Source organism: Phaenicophaeus curvirostris, chromosome 2 (genome assembly GCF_032191515.1).
Source record: "Phaenicophaeus curvirostris isolate KB17595 chromosome 2, BPBGC_Pcur_1.0, whole genome shotgun sequence".
In the NCBI taxonomy this organism is placed as follows: domain Eukaryota; kingdom Metazoa; phylum Chordata; class Aves; order Cuculiformes; family Cuculidae; genus Phaenicophaeus; species Phaenicophaeus curvirostris.
The window spans coordinates 124,801,780-124,816,732 of record NC_091393.1 but is presented as its reverse complement, the minus strand read 5'-3'; the positions used below and the strand labels follow the sequence as shown (position 1 = coordinate 124,816,732).

General features: G+C 47.6%; 3 protein-coding genes across 3 annotated transcripts; all 3 read right to left on the bottom strand.

Annotated features, from left to right (window-relative positions):
• Nucleotides 1-3,164: 3,164 nt before the first annotated feature.
• LOC138717406 (taste receptor type 2 member 40-like) lies at nt 3,165-4,218 on the bottom strand. The gene has a single exon (XM_069850919.1). It carries the CDS (start codon nt 4,116-4,118, stop codon nt 3,165-3,167), a length of 954 nt encoding a protein of 317 aa, XP_069707020.1. The 5' UTR covers nt 4,119-4,218.
• A 2,576-nt stretch (nt 4,219-6,794) lies between these two features.
• LOC138717569 (taste receptor type 2 member 9-like) lies at nt 6,795-7,759 on the bottom strand. Its single transcript, XM_069851089.1, is given in 2 exon segments — nt 6,795-6,838; nt 6,841-7,759. Coding segments are annotated over 2 exon segments (963 nt in total).
• A 4,056-nt stretch (nt 7,760-11,815) lies between these two features.
• LOC138717570 (taste receptor type 2 member 116-like) lies at nt 11,816-12,958 on the bottom strand. The gene has a single exon (XM_069851090.1). The coding sequence runs from the start codon at nt 12,767-12,769 to the stop codon at nt 11,816-11,818; it is 954 nt and encodes a 317-aa protein (XP_069707191.1). The 5' UTR covers nt 12,770-12,958.
• Between the last annotated feature and the right edge of the window lie 1,995 nt (nt 12,959-14,953).

Sequence of the window (14,953 nt, the reverse complement as noted above, 5' to 3'; positions counted from 1 at the left end):
GTTCTGGTGTCTCTGGGATGTCTGTGGCTTTTGGTTGTTTTCTTCTGGTCCGATGTCAAGCAGGAGACACTACAGGGGCTTATAGCCTCTAGGGTTGTCTCTCTTTTCTTTGGGAGAAGGGTGTAGTTGCTTCTTCTGGCTGAACCGGAGATGTTGATGTTGATCTTCTACTGAACACGTGGGTCTAACAGCCTGTGTCTGCCATTCTTGGCCCAGCAGAGGGGAAAACACTCCCTTGTTCCTGCTTTGGCTCGGTGACTGCCAAGATAGCTTGAGCCCTGTCTTATTTTTAGCAGTGCCCTCAGACATTTTTCTGTCTCTGCTCATAGGAATGCTGTGGAACTGGTTCTGGGTTTATCCCTCTGCTATTGATGATGACGAAAGCATTTTGAATTGTTTCACTTCCCAATTACAAAAGATTTGTGTTTTCCAAGCAGTTTTCCATACCATACCAGCTCTGGGCAGCCCTTTGTATTGACTTCTGACAGCTTTTACGTGTCTACTTCCCCTCTCCTTATGTGTCTTCCTCCCTTTCCCCTCTGCTTCCACTCTGCTACCCACATCTGGTCCTTCTGGGATGCCTCGGTTGCCTGTGCCCTTTGCCCACAGGCACAACACTCCGGCATTGCAATCACAACCAACAACTCTCTGATCCATCTCCCCCTTCGAGGGACCCAGGGGTTAATGCAGATGTCTGCACAGAGACATCTAATGCCACTTGAGAGGCTCTTGAATACCGAGGCTGATCTCCAGAAGATCCTGTACTGTAGATCCCAACCCCGTGCAGATGTCTCAGATAACTTGGGACTTCTCACATGACTCGAGAAGGCTCTGTTTGGTCAAATTCCAGCTTTGCCTTTCGTCATTTGCATTTTCCAAGCCATATGAAACATCAGCTCCATCCACAGCTGTCCTGGCTGATGAACTAGTGAGAGTTCAAGTGGGGACACATGCGGGACAGAGAATGAGAGTGCAAGTGGGACAGAGTCTGCGTTCCTGTGCTAATAAACTAAACAGACCGACATCTAGGCCTGGGGCAGCTGGTGGGGTGTCCTGAGGCTGAGGAACATCTTCCCCAGGGCTGGGCACACCACTGCCTCTCTCCAGAGGGAAACTTTAGCGAACGGGCTCTGCACTGTGGTCGTGGTGCTTTAGAACCAGTGCCAGCTGGATGGAGCTGGTGCCTGGGGTGATGCTATGTTGGCATTATGTTGATGGGGGTTTCATGGTGATGGAAGAAAGTATGTTTGGTGTGGCTTGCTGGGCTGCTTTCTTAGTGTGAGAACATCTGCAAGAGGCTGGTTTTGCTTGCTGAGCCTTGGGGCATGTGAACATTTCAGGAGTGAAGTTGCGCAAGGCGTGGGGAGCACAGAGGATTTTCTATGGTCTTTTTGCAGCAGAGAGAAAGCCTGATGGCCTCCTATAGAGTGAATCCATGGTCGGCAGAGCTGATGCTACAGCAGACATGCTGGGAAAGTGAGCAAAGGGAAGGCGAAGGTAGCATCTGTGGTGTGAAGATGCCAGGAGGAGGAAGTGCAGGAAGTCTGTGGGAGCAAGAGAGGGGCAGGGGTGTGCTGAACCCCTTCATGGGCTGCCAGGAGGAGAAACCCTCTAAAGAGTCAGAGGCAGAGCTCAGCCCTGCTCCTGCCAGCTCACCAAGGGCCCTTTCACCCACAGCAAAACCATTTCTTGGTAACTGTATCTGCTATATTGGGGGAACAGAGTCTCAGAAGTTTTCTGCCTGTAGGAATACGTTAAAGACTGTTAGAAAAATTGAAGCACAATGGTTGCTTATTGAATTAATCCAGGTGTCAGCATGCTTTGTCCATGCTGAAGCTATGTCAGGTCTGGATAATCTGGTGTGCTGGGATGACCTTGGCCAGCTGCTGCACCCCACCCAGCCTCTCCTTCACCCTCCCCCCTAAACAGCACAGGGGTGGAAAATAAGATGGAAACACTCATGGGCTGAGAAGAAGACAGGAAGAAACCTCAGCAATTACTGTCATGGGCAAAACAGACATCACTTGGGGAAAATCAGTCAAATTAATTTATTGTCAGTTGAAAATACAGCAGGATGGTGGGAGAAAAAACATTTCCTGTCTACCTCCCCTTTTTCCCAGGCTCAAGTTCCCTCCTTTGTTCCACACTCCTCTACATCCACCCCTTGAGCAGTGCAGGGGGATGGGGAATGTAACATACAGTTTGTCCATTGTCTCTAACTCTCCTTTCGTGTAACAATTCCACCCGTTTCAGTGTGGGATCCATCCCACGGCAAACAATCCTTCAGGAGAAGCCTGCTCCGGCATAGTGTCTCCATGGGCTACTGTCCTTCAGATCCTGTCCAGCTGCCCTGGTGTGGGGTCCTCTACAGGCTGCAGTGAGAATGTCTGCTCCACCAGGGTCCTCCATGGGCTGCAGGTGAATCCATGATCCTGCACCTGGAACAACTTCTCTTCTTTCACTGGTAAGTTTGTTGCAGGACTGTTTCTCACAAGCTTCATCCCTCCCCACTGCCCAGCAGCAATTGTTTGGCCCTTTCTTCAACATCTTTTCCCAGAGGAACCACCAACATCACTGCTGGGCTGAGTTGGCTCTTGCACCCAGGAGGGGAAATGATGTTTTGCAGAGAAGTGGGGAGAGGGAGGACTTGTAAGGCTGGGTGGGAAGTGGGGTCTCACCCCGAGTTGTCCACCCAAGGCCATTTCTGCATTACTGGTTATAAGTCAGTGACCAACTCTGGTGAACGAGAGACAGATTCCCACCTGAATGATGAACCGGAGCGAGTTGGGGATGCAGGGAATGATATTGCAGAGTCCACGACCACAGCAGAAACAAATGTAAACCCAACCAGAAACAACCATCCTCTTTAGCAAAGTGATTTTGCTATTCCCTCTTTCCAGCAAGCCCCTGTACCAGGGCTGAATTACTTTGTTATTGTCTACAATATAACTCAAAGAATTATCTAAATCAGGTGATAATAATAAAATGGATTAAAAGAACAAAAGGATTGTAATGAAAATTACTCAACTAACTTTGTGAAGACTGAGCAATAGTGTCATCTCTGCTGGCTGGAAAGTTGCATTAGATATTAGATATTAGATATTGCCAGAAATTTATAGTAAAATAGAAATATTTTTAATGGTCTCCAGCATTTCTTAGAGCTCCTACCCACTAGAAACCTTGCACTTCAACCAGAGCACAGACCTTAGCAGTGTTTTTTTCAAATTGGGATTGCTGAAAATCAGAACAAGGGAATGAACAACTGGAAAAGCATTCAGAAATATTACAAGAAGTAACCATGTAGTGTTGTATTTCTTTGTGGTATATACCAATGACAAGACCAAAGCTGTGAAGTTAATGCTGTAAAGGAAGAAGAAAGACAGAATAGATTTTATGGCTTTGATATGGGCGTCCACGCTGACGTTCCTCACTGAGTTCTCCTGCATCCTGCGTTTGTGTCTCCAGAGAGAAAAGAGGAGGAGAAGGGCAGAGAAGATGACTGCCAGGAACGTAGTGGCAAATCCAAAGCCACTGAGAAAAAACAAAGGGAAGAAATATGTATCCACATTGAAACCCTGTTTCCAGAATTTCTCTAGGCTGGTACCGTTGTGGTAGTTACATGGAGCTTCACGAGCGATCTTGTAGGCAAACATGGAGATGATCAGGGATAAAAGCACCGAGCCCATCAACATCCATGGCACCATCTGGTCAATTTTGGCTTTCAGGAAGGTGAAGAAGCTGTGCTGGATGTTTGCAATTTTTATACAATAAAAAACGGAAAGACAGCAAGAAACCCACAAGTTTGTAAAAAGTAAAAAAGTTTGAATAGCATTAGAGAGTGGCGATATATGTTGAACAGCAAAGACCCAAGGATAAAATACAGAAGTAAAGTAGTGTAGCCACACAAAGAATAAATACAAAAACCTGGAGCATCCCAGAAACAGCAAGATCTTCTCATTAGAGTTAAGGCATTTCTTCTTCAGCAAAGCAATGACAAGCACGGAAAAAATGAAAGCATTTATCCACAGGCCAGCAAATGCCTGCAAGGAGAGGATGACCACAGACACAGCTCTGTATGAAGTGACATTGAATTTAGCTTGAGAGGAACACGCTTCCATCCTCCAAGATGGGTAGCGGCGCTGTGCCAGAGGAGTCGGCTGTCGCCCCAAGGCTTGATGCAGGTTGGCAGCTGCTGTTCCTGAATGTCACGTATGGAAACGGGAGCTTTATAGAGGTGCTGGTGGGGGGATGTTGGAGCTGGTCCTGCTGCGAGCAGGGCAGGGGCAGGAATGCAAATGTGCTGGGTATTCTCTTACATCAGTGTCAGCGTTCAAGATTTGCCTTTCAGGCGAGCGGAGCCGTGTTGGGAGCCACAACCAAAGCAGATGTTTTTCTGCAGTGGGCAGTGCTGTGATTCAGTGCGTGTCCTCTGTCTGGTCGCTGTCAGCAGTCATGCTCTGGCTTCTCCTGTCCCATCCTCATTTCCTTGGATGCTTGTGCAGAGGGGTGAGCTCAGCAAAGCAGGGTCAGGGCAGCCACGGTCCTCTGTCCCTGATGACCAGGAGGTGCAAAAACCAACTGGGGTGTTGGAACCTGGAGGTCATTTTTGTCCTTGGAGGGCACTGAAATCCATGGTAGTTTTCCCTGTGGTAATGCCTGAATTTTAAGGGAATGTCCACACTTGGAGGTGGGGGAGGGTTGAGGAATATGCTAAAGAATAAAGGGACTTTCTTTCAAATTGGGGCATCTAGAAGAAAAAGGCAAACAACACGAGTCCCTGCACCAGGGTTCAGAACTCATCTGCTGGCGATGTGAGGAGTTTGAGGGACAGGACCAAGCTGGGTTCCCTCCAGAATGAAATCCCCTAAGACTTCCATAGGACTTTGACTCCTGAAAACTCTAGGTTCTGAAGGGACGAGGTGTGTTAAGCTCTGTAGGGCATGGGCTGGCTACAGAGCTGGGTTTGTACAGGGCCTTGCACGTTGGACCTTGCACACCGGGAGCAGAATCTTGGCCCATCCTGCAGTGGAAACAGGGGAATTCAAGTCACAACAAATAGCTGTTTTGCTGCAAGTAGTAAATCAACATATTTTTTTCTGTTCAGGTGACACCTTTGTGTTTTGAGGGATATGACTGCAAGTGCTGCCCTTTAATATTCTTATCATAGGATCCCATTTGCATTCTTAGGCGAAGACCCTCGCTATAGCTCAAATAGGTTCAAATGTTTCTACAGAAGGCCTGGAGTTGATCTCCGCAACAAAATATGGTACTTAGCATGTGTTCTGTAAAATCTTCACTAATATTCTTTTGGCTTTAAGTAAAAGCTCTAGTGAGACCTTCACCACCTTTTGGCACATCCAGACCCTGGTGGGAGGTGAGAAAACCCTCTGGGCCTGAGCTGCTGAAAGAAATGAACAATTCGTGTTACGCCTTGTCCATGCAGAAACGATCCCAGGTTTGGATAATCTGGTGTGGTGTCCCTGGCCAGCTGCCACTCACCCACCTGCTCCTTCACCCTGCCTCCTCAACAGCACAGGGGTGGAAAATAAGAGTGAAAATCTCAGGGGTCAACAGAAAGGCAGGGAGAAGCCTCACTGATTACTGTCAGAGGCGAAACGGACACAAACGTGCGGAAAATCAATTTATTTTTATTGTCAGTGGAAAACACACTAGGATGGTGAGAAATAACGACTAAATAAGACCCTTTCTGTCCACCTCTCCTTCTTCCCAGGCTCATCTTCTCTCCTTCACACCCAACTCCTCTACATCCATCCCCTGAGCAGTGCAAGGGCATGGGGAGTGGAACATAGGATCAGGTCATTGTCTCTGTCTCTCCGTCCTGTTCAGACATTCCCCTGTTCCAGTGTGGGATCCCACCCATGGGAAACAATCCTTCAGGAGAAGCCTGCTCCAGTGTGGTGTCTTCATGAAGTACTGTCCTTCAGGTCCTGTCCAGCTGCTCTGGTGTGGGGTCCTCTACAGGCTGCAGTGAGGATGTCTGCTCCACCAAGGTCTTCTGCTTTGGTTACAATTCTTTTCCTGTGCCAGCACCTGGAACATCTCCTCCTCTTCCTTCTCCAACCCTGTTTGTTGCAGGACTGTTTCTCACAAGCTTCATCTCTCCCCACTGCCCAGCAGCAATTGTTTGGCCCTTTCTTCAACATCTTTTCCCAGAGAAACCACCAACATCACTGCTGGGCTGAGTTGGCTCTTGCACCCAGGAGGGGAAATGATGTTTTGCAGAGAAGTGGGGAGAGGGAGGACTTGTAAGGCTGGGTGGGAAGTGGGGTCTCACCCCGAGTTGTCCACCCGAGGCCATTTCTGCATTGCTGGTTATAAGTCAGTGACCACCTCTGGTGATTCCCACCTGAACGATGAACCAGAGCGAGTTGGGGATACAGGGAATGATATTGCAGAGTCCACGACCACGGCAGAAACAAATGTAAACGCAACCAGAAACAACCACCTTGTTTAGCAAAGTGGTTTTGATCAGCAAAATCCAAAGCAGTTTGTGAATGTCTGGAGAATCGCTATTCCTCTTTTGCAGTGAGCCCATGAAACGTATCTGAATTACTTTATCATGGACAGAAACTTAACTCTAAGTATTCACTTAGTGACATGATTACACTAGTTTCTTCAATTGATAATAATTTGGTTCAAAGATTTTTAATGAAGTTTTTTTAACTTAGATGGTGAACATCGTTTATCATATCTACTGACTGGAGAGTTGCATTAGAGATTAATTTATTGGTGTTGTATAATAAAGCGTAAACATTTTTTATGATCTTCAGTTCCTACCTCCTGCTAACCTTACACTTCACCCAGAGCAGAATCTTAGCAGTGTCTTCTCCAGTTTGGGGTTGCTGAATATCAAAACAAGAGAATGAACAACTGGAAAAGCGTACTGAAATACTAAAATCAGTAACATCAAAGGGTTCAACTTCTTTGAGACATAAATCACTGACAAGACCAAACTTGTACAGTTAATGCTGTAAAGGAAGAAGAAAGACAGAATAGATTTCATGGCTTTGATATGGGCGTCCACGCTGATGTTCCTCACTGAGTTTGCCTGCATTCTGCATTTGTGTCTCCAGAGAGAAAAGAGGAGGAGAAGGGCAGAGAAACTGACTGCCAGGAACGCAGTGGAAAATCCAAAGCCAATGAGTAAAAAAATAGGGAAATGTTTGTCATCCATTTTGACTCTTATTTTCCAGAAATAGCCTATGCTAGTAGCATTGAGGTTCTCACAGAGCAGTTCACCAGTGATCTTGTAGGACATGATGGAGATGATCAGGGATCACTGATCCCTGAAAAGCACTGAGCCCATCAACATCCATGGTACGATCCTGTCAATTTTGGCTTTCAGGAAGGTGAAGAAGCTGTGCTGGAAGTTTGCAATTTTTATACAATAAAACCCAGAAAGACAGGAGGAAACCCACAAGTTGGAAGAATTTAAAAAACTATGAATAGCATTAGAGAGCTGGGGCACGGGGCGAGCATAGTAGAGCCAAGGATGGAGTGTTAAAATAAAGAAGCGTACCCATACATAGCAGAAATAGCAAAACCTGGAGCATCCCAGAAACAACAAGATCTTCTCATTAGAGTTAATGCTCTTTTTTTTCACCAAAGCAATGACAAGCACAGAAACAATGAAAGCGTTTATCCACAGGCCAGCAAATGCCTGAAGGGAGACGATGACCAGACCAATGACATCGTATGAAGTGGCATTAGATTTGTCTTGAGAGTAACAGGCTTCCATCCTCCAAGGTGGGTAGCGGCGCTGCACCAGAGGAGTCGGCTGTCGCCCCAAGGCTTGGCGCAGGTTGGCAGCTGCTGTTCCTGAATGTCACGTATGGAAATGGGAGCTTTATAGAGGTGCTGGTGGGGGGATGTTGGAGCTGGTCCTGCTGCGAGCAGGGCAGGGGCAGGAATGCAAATGTGCTGGGTATTCTCTTACATCAGTGCCAGCGTTCAAGATTTGCCTTTCAGGTGAGCGGAGCCGTGTTGGGAGCCACAACCAAAGCAGATGTTTGTCTGCAGTGGGCAGTGCTGTGATTCAGTGTGTGTCCTCTGTCTGGTCGCTGTCAGCAGTCATGCTCTGGCTTCTCCTGTCCCATCCTCATTTCTTGGATGCTTGTGCAGAGGGGTGAGCTCAGCAGAGCAGGGTCAGGGCAGCCACGGTCCTCTGTCCCTGACGACCAGGAGCTGCAAATCCAACTGGGGTGGGCCTTAGAGATCACTTAGCTCAAACCCTCCTGCCATATGCAAGGACACCTCCCACTGGCCTGGCTGTTCCAAGCCCCATCCAACCTGTACTTGAACCCCTCCAGGGATGGGGCAGCCACAGCTTCCCTGGGCAACCTGGGCCAGGGCCTCACTACTCTCATAGTGAAAAAATTCTTCCTTATGTCTTGCTTAGATTTCTCCCTCTTCAGTTTATACCCATTGCCTCTAGTCCTGTCACCACAAGCCTTTGTAAACAGTCTCTCCCCAGCTTTCCTGTAGCCCCTCCAGGTACTGAGAGGTTGCTATAAAATCTCTTCAGAGCCTTCTCCAGGCTGAGCAACCCCAACTCTCTCTGCCTGTCCTTGTATGGGAGGTGCTCCAGCCCTCGAATCATCTTTCTAGCCTTCCTCTGGACCTGTTCCAACAGCTCCATCTCCTTCTTATGTTGAGAATTCCAGAAGTGGACACAGCACTCCAAATAATGTGTCACAAGACAGCAACAGAGAGACAGAATCCCCTCCCTCACCCTGCTGGCCACACTTCTTGTGACGCAGGCCAGGATCCCATTGGCCTTCTTGGCTGTGAGCGCACGCTGCTGGCTCAGGTCAAGCTCCTCATCAATCAGCACCCCAAGTCCTTCTCTGCAGGGCCTCTGTCAATCATATCATCCCCCAGCCTGTACTGAAGCTTGGAATTGCCCCGACCCAGGTGTAGGACCTTGCACTGGGCCTTGTGGAAGTGTCATCCGAGGTGCTGGAGTCTGGAGTCCATTTTTGTCCTTGGAGGCCTCTGAGATCCGTGGTAGCTTTCCCTGTGGTAAAGCCTGAGTGGCAAGTGAATGGCTACGTGGAAGGGGGAAGGCGCTGATGAATAAAAGGGACTTTCTTTTAAACTGAGGCCTGTAGAGATAAAAAGGCAAACAGCGTGTGTCCCTGCACCAAGATTCAGAACTCATCTGCCAGCGATGTGAGGAGTTTGAGGGTTCCCGCCACAATGAAATCCCCTCAAGATTCCAAAGGACTTTGACTCCTGAAAAATTTGGTTTACAAAGGGATGAGGTGTGTTAAGCTCTGCAGGACATGGGCTGGCTACAGAGCTGGGTTTGTACAGGGCCTTGCAGGCTGGACCTTGCACACTGGGAGCAGAATCGTGGCCGATCATGTGGTGGAAGCAGGAGAATTTAAAGCACAACAAACACCTGTGTCACTTCAAGTAGTAAACCAACATCATTGGGGAGGTTTAGGCTGGACATTAGGAAAAAATTTTTCACAGAAAGGATCATTGGGCACTGTCAGAGGCTGCCCAGGGAGGTGGTTGAGTCACCTTCCCTGGAGGGGTTTAAGGGACGAGTGGACGAGGTGCTGAGGGACATGGGTTAGCGTTTGACAGGAATGGTTGGACTCGATGATCCTGTGGGTCTCTTCCAACCTGGTTATTCTACGATTCTATGATTCTATGATTTCTCTCTTTAGATGACACCCTTCTTTTCTGTTTTGGGAGACAGAAACGCAAGCACTGCTTAATGAATATTTTTACCCCATGCTCCTATTGCTCTTTTTATGGACTTTGCTGCAGCTTTAGCAGGTTGAAATGTTTCTATAGAAGGTCTGAAGCTCGTCTTTACAACAACATGTGGTACCTTTTATGTGTTGCTGTAAAATCTTTTCTAGTATTCTGATGGCTTTAAGTAAAAGCTCTAGTGAGATCACCACCACCTTTTGCTTTTAATATTGCCTAGAGAACAGCTTGGTGGGCTGCCAGGGGCAGGAACCCTGCACTCAGAGGCAGAGCTCAGCCCTGCTCCTGCCAGCTCACCAGGGGCCCTTTCTCCCAAAGCAAAACAGTTTTGATGACTGTGTCTGCTTTATTGGGGGAATGGAAGCTTGGAGAAGCTTTCTGCCAGTAGAAATATGTGAAAGGCTGTTCTCAGAAATTCAGCAGAGAGAAAGCTCAGCTGCTTCTTATTGAGTGATTCCCTGTTCGGCAGGGCTGATGCTTCATCTGAGCTGAATCCCTGGAGAGTAGTGTGGGTATGTAGGATTTCTGCAGAGCTTCAGCAGGGCTCTGGGTTCTGGCAAAAGCACTGCTGCTGGGGAAGGGTTTGAAACTAAACAAGAAACAAAACCTGCTGAGATACAGGAAAAGTGCACATCTGGGACTTGGCATGAGGTGAGACATCCCTCTAGGCCTGAGCTGGTGAAAGAAATGAACACTTCACGTTCTTTGTCCATGCTGGAACTATGTCAGGTCTGGATAATCTGGTGTGGTGGGATGACCTTGGCCAGATGCTGCACCCCCACCCAGCTGCTCCTTCACCCTCCCCCGTCAACAGCACAGGGGTGGAAAATAAGATGGAAAAACTCACAGGCTGAGATAAAGACAGGGAAAAGCCTCACCAGTTACTATCCCAGGCAAAACAGACTCGACTTGGGGAAAATCAGTTTATTTTATTGTCAATTGAAATGAGTGTAGGATGGAGAGTAACAAAGATTAAACTAAGACACTTTGCCTCCACCTCCCCTTCTTCCCAGGCTCATCTTCTCTCCTTCATTCCCAACTCCTCCACATTCATCCCTCAAGCAGTGCAGGGATGTTGGGAATGGAGCATGCAGTCAGTCCATAGTGCATTGTCTCTGACTCTCCTTCCTTCTTACACTTTCCTCTGTTCCAGTGTGGGATCCTTGCCATGAGAACCAATCCTTCAGGAGAAGCCTGCTCCGATGTGGTGTCTCCATGGTTTACTGTTCTTCAGGTCCTGTCCAGCTGCTCTGGTGTAGGTTCTAAACAGGATGCATTTGTCTCCTTGTGGCAGGACATGGAACACCTCCTCCTCTTCTCTCTCCGATCCTGTTTGTTGCAGGACTGTTTCTCACAAGCTTCATCCCTCCCCACTGCCCAGCAGCAATTGTTTGGCCCTTTCTTCAACATCTTTTCCCAGAGAAACCACCAACATCACTGCTGGGCTGAGTTGGCTCTTGCACCCAGGAGGGGAAATGATGATTTCAGGGAAGTGGGGAGAGGGAGGACTTGTAAGGCTGGGTGGGAAGTGGGGTCTCTCCCTGAGTTCTCCACCCGAGGCCATTTCTGCATTGCTGGTTATAAGTCAGTGACCACCTCTGGTGAACGAGAGACAGATTCCCACCTGAATGATGAACCGGAGCAAGTTGGGGATACAGGGAATGATATTGCAGAGTCCACGACCACAGCAGAGACAAATGTAAACCCAACCAGAAACAACCATCCAGTTTAGCAAAGTGGTTTTGATCGGCAAACACCAAAGCACATTTAGAAGTTTTGCAGTATTGATATTCCACCTTTGCAGCGAGCCCGTGTACCAGGGCTGAATTACTTTGTTATTATCTACAATATAACTCAAAGAATTATCTAAATAAAATGATAATAATAAAATGGATTAAAAGAACAAAAGGATTGTAATGAAAATTACTCAACTAACTTTGTGAAGACTGAGCAATAGTGTTGTCTCTGCTGGGTGGAATGTTGCATTAGATGATATTAGATATTAGATTTTGCTTGAGTTTTACAGGAAAATAGAAATATTTAAAATGGTCACCAGCATTTCTTAGAGCTTCTACCTCCCACAAACTTTGCACTTCACCCAGAGCACAGTCATCAGCAGTGCCTTTTCCAGTTTGGGATTGCTGAAAATCAGAACAAGGGAATGAACAATCGGGAAAGCATTCACAAATACCGAAAGGAGTAACAAGATACCTTTGTCTGTCTCCTGGGCAAAAACTAATGACAAGACATAACATGTGAAGTTAATGCTGTAAAGGAAGAAGAAAGACAGAATAGATTTCATGGCTTTGATATGGGCGTCCACGCTGATATTCCTCACTGAGTTTGCCTGCATCCTGCGTTTGTGTCTCCAGAGAGAAAAGAGGAGGAGAAGGGCAGAGAAGCTGACGGCCAGGAATGCAGTGGCAAATCCAAAGCCAGTGAGGAAAAAAATAGGGAAAAAATATGTATCTGATGTGGCTGTCAGCCTCCAGTAATTCCCTAGGCAGGTAGCGTTGAGGTTGTCGAAGCGTACGACCTCAGTGTTCTTGTAGGCAACAATAGAGATGATCAGGGATAAAAGCACTGAGCCCATCAACATCCATGGCACCATCCGGTCGATTTTGGCTTTCAGGAAGGTGAAGAAGCTGTGCTGGAAGTTTGCAATTTTTATACAATAAAAAACAGAAAGACAGGAGGAAGCCCACAAGTTGGAAAAATTTAAAAAGGTTTGAATAGCAATGGAGAGCTGGGGTATGGGGTGAGCATAGAAAAGCCAGGGATGACGTATTAAAACAAAGTTGCCTGCCCATGCAAAACAAAAATACAAAAACCTGAAGCATCCCAGGAACAGCAAGATCTTCTCATTAGAGTTAAAGATTTTCTTTTTCACCAAAGCAATGACAAGCACAAAAACAATGAAAGCGTTTATCCACAGGCCAGCAAATGCCTGAAGGGAGATGATGACCACAGCCATGGCATTGTATGAAATAAGATTAGATTTGTCTTGAGAGGAACACGCTTCCATCCTCCAAGATGGGTAGCGGCGCTGCGCGAGAAGAGTCGGCTGTCGCCCCAAGGCTTGGTGCAGGTTGGCAGCTGCTGTTCCTGAATGTCACGTATGGAAACGGGAGCTTTATAGAGGTGCTGGTGGGGGGATGTTGGAGCTGGTCCTGCTGCGAGCAGGGCAGGGGCAGGAATGCAAATGTGCTGGGTATTCTCTTACATCAGTGTCAGCGTTCAAGATTTGCCTTTCAGGTGAGCGGAGCCGTGTTGGGAGCCACAACCAAAGCAGATGTTTGTCTGCAGTGGGCAGTGCTGTGATTCAGTGTGTGTCCTCTGTCTGGTCGCTGTCAGCAGTCATGCTCTGGCTTCTCCTGTCCAATCCTCATTTCTCTGGATGCTCGTGCAGAGGGGTGAGCTCAGCAGAGCATGGTCAGGGCAGCCACGGTCCTCTGTCCCAGATGACCAGGAGCTGCAAATCCAACTGGGGTGTTGGAACCTGGAGTTCATTTTTGTCCATGGAGGGCACTGAAATCTGTAGTAGCCTTCCCCATGGTAATGCTTGAGTTTTAAGAGAATGGACACATTGTGGGGAGGGAGAGATGAGGATGAAGCTGAAGAACTAAGGGACATTCCTTTATATTGGGGCATCTAGAGGAAAAAAGGCAAACAGCATGAGTCCCTGCACCAGGGTTCAGAACTCATCTGCTGGTAGTGTGAGGAATTTGATGGCTCCCTCTACAATGAAATCCCCTAAGGCTTCCAAAGGGCTTCGACTCCTGAAAACTGTAAGTTCTGAAGGGATGATGTGTATTAAGCCCTGTAGGGCATGGACTGGCTACAGAGTTGGGTTTGTACAGGGCCTTGCACGTAGGACCTTGCATATTAGGAGCAGAATTTTGGTTGATCCTGCAGTGCAAGCAGGAGAATTTAAGTCACAACAAATAGCTCTGTCACATCAAGTAGTAAGCCAACATAAATTATTCTCTTTACATGACACCCTTGATTTTTGTTTTGCGGGATATGAATGCAAGCACTGCTTTTTGAATATTCTTATCACTGGCTCGTATTTGCGTTCTTAGGCTAAGACCCTCGCTACAGCTTTAACGGGTTGAAATGTTTCTACAGAAGATCATGAGCTCATCTCCCAAACACAATATGATACTTATGATTTGTTCCTGTAAAATCTTCACTAATATTCTTTTGGCTTTAAGTAAAAGCTCTAGTGAGACCTTCAACACCTTTTGGCACATCCGGACCCTGGTGGGAGGTGAGAAAACCCTCTGGGCCTGAGCTGCTGAAAGAAATGAACAATTCGTGTTACGCCTTGTCCATGCAGAAACGATCCCAGGTTAGGATAATCTGGTGTGGTGTCCCTGGCCAGCTGCCACTCACCCACCTGCTCCTTCACCCTGCCTCCTCAACAGCACAGGGGTGGAAAATAAGAGTGAAAATCTCAGGGGTCAACAGAAAGGCAGGGAGAAGCCTCACTGATTACTGTCAGAGGCGAAACAGACTCAAACGTGGGGAAAATTTGTTTATTCTTATTGTCAGTGGAAAACAGAGCAGGATGGTGAGAAATAAAGACTGAAATAAGAATCTTTCCGTCCACCTCTCCTTCTTCCCAGGCTCATCTTCTCTCTTTCACACCCAACTCCTCTACATCCATCCCCTGAGCAGTGCAAGGGCATGGGGAGTGGAACATAGGATCAGGTCATTGTCTCTGTCTCTCCATCCTCTTCAGACTTTCTCCTGTTCCAGTGTGAGATCCATCCCACGGCAAACAACCCTTCAGGAGAAGCCTGCTCCGGCGTGGTGTCTCCATGGGCTACTGTCCTTCAGGTCCTGTCCAGGTGCTCTGATGTGGGGTCCTCTACAGGCTGCAGTGAGGATGTCTGCTCACCAGGGTCTTCTCCTTTGGTTACAATTCTTTTCCTGTGCCAGCACCTGGAACAACTTCTCCTCTTCTCTCTCTGACCCTGTTTGTTGCAGGACTGTTTCTCACAAGCTTCATCCCTCCCCACTGCCCAGTAGCAATTGTTTGGCCCTTTCTTCAACATCTTTTCCCAGAGGAACCACCAACATCACTGCTGGGCTGAGTCAGCTCTTGCACCCAGGAGGGGAAATAATGTTTTCCAGTGAAGTGGGGAGAGGGAGGACTTGTAAGGCTGGGTGGGAAGTGGGGTCTCACTCTGAGTTCCCCACCCAA

What these genes read in the sequence shown, in the direction of transcription:
- LOC138717406 (XM_069850919.1), bottom strand. Translation starts at nt 4,118, where the DNA reads ATGGAAGCGTGTTCCTCTCAAGCTAAATTCAATGTCACTTCATACAGA.
- LOC138717570 (XM_069851090.1), bottom strand. Translation starts at nt 12,769, where the DNA reads ATGGAAGCGTGTTCCTCTCAAGACAAATCTAATCTTATTTCATACAAT.